At 34.3% G+C, this 6,364-nt stretch overlaps 1 protein-coding gene across 1 annotated transcript; it reads right to left on the bottom strand.

The window, feature by feature from the left end:
- Window positions 1–1,583: 1,583 nt before the first annotated feature.
- LOC112510277 (pathogenesis-related protein 5) lies at window positions 1,584–2,946 on the bottom strand. The gene is made up of 2 exons (XM_025115638.1): window positions 2,886–2,946; window positions 1,584–2,348 (listed from the first exon to the last, which is right to left on the bottom strand). The coding sequence occupies exons 1-2, from the start codon at window positions 2,944–2,946 to the stop codon at window positions 1,651–1,653; spliced, it is 759 nt and encodes a 252-aa protein (XP_024971406.1). The 3' UTR covers window positions 1,584–1,650.
- Window positions 2,947–6,364: the final 3,418 nt, after the last annotated feature.

Raw genomic sequence — 6,364 nt, 5'->3', positions numbered from 1 at the left:
TATGTATGTATATGTGTTATATAACGTCGTATGTATGTATATGTGTTATATGTACATATTTTATGTATCTGTCGCTGATAATTCCCTCGCAAATCCGTCGCTAAAAATCCCTTGCAAATCCGTCGCTGATAATTCCCTCGCAAATCCGTCGCTSAAAAATCCCYCGCAAATCCRTCGCTGATAATTCCCTCGCAAATCCGTCGCTGAAAAATCCCTCGCAAATCCGTCGCTGAAAAATCCCTCGCAAATCCGTCGCTGAAAAATCCCTCGCAAATCCGTCGCTGATAGTTCCCTCGCTGATCCGTCGCTGAAAGTGTCCGTCGCAAATCCGTCGCTGAAAGTGTCCGTCGCAAATCCGTCGCTGATTTCCCTCGCAAATCCGTCGCTGAAAGTATCCGTCGCAAATCTGTCGCTGAAAGTGTCCGTCGCAAATCCGTCGCTGATTTCCGTCGCTGATCCGTCGCTGAAAGTGTCCGTTGCAAATCCGTCGCTGATTTCCGTCGCTGATCCGTCGCTGATAGCATTACCTACGACATTTTGACCGACGGAGTATCAGCGACGGATCAACGACGGAAAGCACTTTCAGCGACAGATCAGCGAGGGAATTTTCCCTCGCTGATACCCAGCATTTTTGTAGTGTAAAATCGGTAGCAGAACTTTCCTAACCAGATAAAACATAGATAAATTTCATGTCTCGAGTACATCCATAAATACCATAATGATCTATTAAGATCTTACGCACCATTTAGACCAAGTATTACCCACTAAAGTTAACCAAGACTATTCATGTCGCATTTAGAACAAATTTGATCCATTTGGACCAATTAAGAACGATAATAGCCCATCAAAATAAAAATAAAGACCATTTTTCATTTTGTTTAAACATTGTCTATACCATAGCATATCACTAAAGGATTTCTCATAGACTAATCAAAAATTAATTTTTTAAAATAAATTTGTCGAAAATCCGTCAGGATGATTGCCTTTGGTTACCTAAACAAGCAACAGAGATCCTAAAATGTCTAGAGGAATCAAAAGCTAGTTTACGATAACTTGTTTGATCAAACGATTGATGCATTCGTATACATGATAAAAGAACGTTGGAAGAGACAGAACAACCGATAACACTACAGAAGCAACCAGTCATGAGATTACAACCGAAATCTTGTAAAAAGGTTTCGTCAATGTTGGAAGAAGAGTTGAGAATGATTTTTCAATCAAACAAAATTAATGTTATATATAATACAAGTATTCATCATAATGGTCCCAAAATTAAACAATTAGAATTGTTCACCAAATATTTATCGAACAAGTACAAAAAATCTGATACATATTTACAAGAATATATGAAGGGCGGTGGATAATATAATATTTTTAAGGTGTAAATAAATAATTTGCATGAACAATTGTGCCGTTTGAAATGATATCACTGAAATCAAGACAAAATTAATTATTCATTAATGAATAATGCAGCAATCGGACAATATTGAATCATTAAAATAATAATAAGTACCAATTGCATACTGGAATCTTCATAAACTAATCATCCGATCCTTGTTTCAAAAGCTTGCATCATCTGACAAAAAACACAATCCCCCAATCTAACTAAGATTTCCTCAATTCATCAATTTTTAAAATCAAATTAATCTTTCAAACCCCACTTGTTGGACAAAATGTAATCAAATAATCCGACCCGGAACAAGTGAATGTACTGGATGCATCGTCATATGCATAGCTGTATGCACTCGGGCATGCTGCTTTGAACATCACCGAGAATTGAGTCGGCGAACATGTCGCCGGAGTTGCATGATCCCCCGTGCAACAGAACTCCGGCACGTTGAATGCATCACATGCACTCTTGCAAGCCACCACTACGCCATTGCCGTCGAGAACTCTCAGCTCGGTCGGGCAGTTGATGTTCAGGTCTGCGATGCACCCGGCGTACTGGCAATCGCCGGTACCACCTGTCGGTTTTATACCGATGCCAACATTGTAACCGTCGACGAGGCTGACGTCGTAAAAGTCTTTGTCGCTGTTGCTGATGCCGCCGGCAATGGTGAATTCAGCTAAGGAAACCGGCGTTGCACCACCACCGCTGCACTTAAGAATACTGTCGCAATCACCGGTTTCGCACTTACCGTTTCCAAACTCGTCGAAGTTGCAACCGGTTCGGGCCCAGAACCGGCCCGACCAGCCTGGTGTAGCAGGAAACTGAACAGAGGCGCCAGGTGGCAATGAGAATCCGCCGTCGCCTAAGGCAGTACCGTCATTGCCGGAAAGCGTCCCCGGCCAAACTGTATAGCTACAGCTGTTCTGCAACGTAAACACGGTTGCCGAAACTTTGTCTCCTGCAAATCACGAGCGAATGAATAATATTATGTTAGTTACATCACACTACTTCCGTCTTGGTTCCATTCGAGTCCCAGCTCAGCAAAAAAATCGATTTCACAGCACCAGAAACAGAAAAAATGAGAGTAAATATCATAAATCAGGTACCTGATCAACGAATCTAAAAATCAAATAACTGCGATGATGCTAAAAGGCCTGATTATACGGATCGCACATAGTGCAAGTAAGATATCACATCACTACCACGAGAACCAGTTTGGATGCACAGACTTCGAAAATCATCGATTTTGTTAGATTTTTCAGTTTAATTGACGCCATTGCACAAGTGAACAACATGATGAATGATGAGAATGGTGAATTAGCTGAAATACGAAGCTGAAGCGACTGATATGAGCAGCTAATAACTCGCAACGGTCCAACAGACAACAAATTAACATCAATGATCAAACAAACAGTTGCCTCAGTACATTATTCTAATAAAACATGATCAGAAATTGAAACAAAGGAAGTAATCAACAATTAGTCGAAAAAATTACCTAAAAGGAAGATAGCGAGAAGTAGAAGAAGAGAGAAGGCGCTTCGCATATGAATCTCCATTTAAGAAGACGAGAATGATGATGAAGGAAGGAAGGCAGGCAGAGAGATTTGGCGATGTATGTATGTGGAAAGATAGTGGGGAGAGTGGGGGATTGCAGTTAGGTTGGTGGAAGTTTATAGTGTGCCAGCGTTCAGCGGATCCTTTTCCTCTTTTTAAGCGTAAATATTTATGCTTTTCGAATTTCGATCATACAAAAACTCACCCAATATAGAGACCATGTTTTATGTTTTTTTTTTTTTTTTAATAAAATCACTTATTAACATATTATAAGTAAGGAATGTTTAACTTTTTCAAAAATTTCTTATTACCGGTTTGACACCGGTATAATTTGTTTATCCAAACACTCAAAAGTGCTTATTACCAGTGTCACACCGGAATAAGTCAATAAGTAATTTTTATAAGCAATCCCAAACACCCCCTAAGACGACAATCTGTTTTGCAGGTAGTCCGGAGTCACCATATTTGAATCTCCGTGGAGAAAGAATCTTAATAAGTTCAAAGAAGAAGCATATTTTATCCAATAGCAAAGAGCTTGAACCAAAGATTTTCAAGTGAACTAGGTAAGGTATTAGTATATCTAATATATAATTTAAATATAAAAAATTGTTCTCTAAAAAAGAAAATATTGAATGAATTGATCGTAAATTATCGGATTTGACTACCCCTTTCTTTTCCAGGGAAGATATTAATCATAGAGAAAATGTCACAAAAGTATTTTTATTTCTCCTAGATTTGAACCTGAGACCTTCAGACATTTTTTATCTCTAATATTATCACGGGAAAATTGCACCAAAATGGAACCAACTTTCACCTGATTCCTATTTTGGGGAACCAACTTTCAAAATCGTCGTTTAGGGGTCTCTATCAAACTTTTTGTTTATTTAAGGGTCTGATTGATCTGTTGAACATGTAACAGGTAATTTAAGGGCTTTTATCAAACTTTTGATTTGATTTGCCAAATTTGATTTAAACTTTAATATTGATACGGATTGGTTAGATATAAAAATCTTGAATGTGATATTTAATATTTATTTTTTACTGTATCAATTAATTTTTTCTATTAAATTGATTTTTTATTGCATTAGTAAAAAACAATTTTTATTGTGGTAATTTGGATTTTTTTTAAATCTTTAATTTGATATATGAATTAAAAAAACGAGATTTGAAATAAAAAATAGATTTTATCACATTAATTTTTGAAAAAAAAATAAATTTTAGTTATTTTTCTATAATTATTTTGCAAGTTGGTTCCCAAAATAGGAATCAGGTGTAAGTTGGTTTCCCAAAATGACGATTTTGAAAGTTGGTTCCCCAAAATAAGAATCAGTTGAAAGTTGGTTCCATTTTGATGCAATTTTCTCTATTATCACCAAATTTAATATTAATGTATAAAATTACAAATTGGTTTTTAAAGTACGAGATTTATGTATTTTTACTTTATTATACTGTGTATTGTAGTTGTTACATATATTATATCATAAATTAGATTTATATTAGTTTTTTCAAGTTTTGGTAAATTTAATTCTTATGTGTGCAACTTATATAAAGTTATCGTAAAATAGGATAATAATATAATTTATTACATTATTGTAAAAATATAAAATACATGGTATAATTTGTAAAGTTAATAAATATAAAGATATTATTAAAAATTTATGAATATATTGACAGACAAACTGTTTATGTTTTGTAAAAGTTAGGTTACAAAATAAAATAACAAGTTGAAAAATTATCCAATTTTTAAAATAAAGGACATAATTGGAAAAAAAAAAAAAGTGGGAAAAAAAAACCTTATAGCTAAATTTTATCTAAAAGTGACTTTTCAAGAAGCTAATTTATGGCTTATTCAATAAGACATCTTGTAACATCCATGATTTTAGGTTTCTGTTTGGGGTCTATTTGTGACTGTTTGGCATTCAAAATGATATCGAAATGAAGGTTTTATACAACTTTCATATTGGAATACTTGGGGGGTTGGATCGGGCAAGAAAACAAAGTTTTCGCATAAAATTGGGTCTTATGCGACGTGACCTAGGTCGCGACAGAGGTTGCGTAGGCCACTGTGTTGTTGACCTCAGAGACATGGGCGACTAGCCATGTAGCTTAAGTCACGGGCTATGTAGTGGGAATACACCTTGTATTTCTAAAAGATCTGATTTTAGGGTTTTATCTCATTTCTCTCCTTGTCTTCCCTCCTCTCATCTTGTGGCGACTTCGGAGGCTTTTGGGTATATTTTTGGAGGAGATTCAACTTGGATATTGTAAGGGATTGAACCTAGATTTTGCAAGTTTGAAGTAGTAAGTCTTTTGAGCATTATGAGATCTATATTTGGGTTTTTAGTGGGTTTAAAGCTTGAGTCAACGATTGGCTTGATTAATAGTTTTGAGAAGTTTTCTTGGTGGGATTGACTTATGGATCTCATATCATCTTTTGGAAGCTAGAGATGGGTTTGGAACCTAGTAAGGTGAATTCAAGTTGTTTTGTAAAAACTGTGTACATGCCAAAAATGTCAATTTTGGAGTCTTAAGATGTTTTATTGATATTTATCGAATGTGTTGATTTTATGATGAGATTTACTTCTTTAGTACATTTGATTTTATAAATATTAAGAAACACATACATTTGGGTTTTTTTGGATATTTGATAAATAGATCATAAAATTTGAGGGTTTTGATGATTTGTTTGTCATATGATGATTATTAAATGTTAATGCATGTTGGTATATTGATTTTATAAATCATTCAAATAATATGCATATTTTAGTTCTGTTTGAAGTTATGGTATTTTATAATATTTATTAAACCCTTTAAGTTCATTTTGGAGTTTAAGATGAATCATTTTAGATTAATCCAACAAATGGGAGAGCTTGATGGCTTGGATTTGATATAAATACTCGTTCTGGGATTTTGCCTGACCTTTGAGTTCGTGGTGTTGATTTGCAAAATTTCTAACGTATAAGTTTCTTAAATGTCAAGTATTTGCATTTTATTGGTTTATGTTGACTTTTATTGATTAGTCAAACAAGTCGTTGAGTATTTGGCTTGGTGTTATCTCAGGTGAGTTTTGGGGACATTTGTCCGGTTTAAATTGCTCTATGTTAAGCTTTGAAAGTGATAATGCAAAATAAAATATGTAATTGATTTATATTATTAAATTATATATTTACTTATGTAAAATGCATTGATTTAAATGAATGTAATTTAGTTTGATGATTGTGATTTTTAAGTAAATTGAAGGGAATAAACCTTTTCGTACATTTTGTCTTCATATGTTATGTAATCATTAACTTTTCAAATTGAAATCATTCATGTAACGTTTAAAATTTTGAAACTTAAATATGTTGTTTTTTTATTTACTAGAAGCGTACTCGCACAATGCAGCGAAATACATCATGATTTTAATATTTCATTTTATTC

The sequence above is a fragment of the Cynara cardunculus genome, assembly GCF_001531365.2.
Source record: "Cynara cardunculus var. scolymus isolate 2C chromosome LG 3, CcrdV1, whole genome shotgun sequence".
NCBI lineage: Eukaryota > Viridiplantae > Streptophyta > Magnoliopsida > Asterales > Asteraceae > Cynara > Cynara cardunculus.
This window is presented reverse-complemented; position numbering and strand designations above follow the sequence as displayed.

Coding starts and splice junctions, on each gene's coding strand:
- LOC112510277 (XM_025115638.1), bottom strand. CDS start 2,946: ATGGAGATTCATATGCGAAGCGCCTTCTCTCTTCTTCTACTTCTCGCT. Junction 2,349..2,885: donor TCTCGCTATCTTCCTTTTAG/GTAATTTTTTCG, acceptor CGTGATTTGCAG/GAGACAAAGTTTCGGCAACC.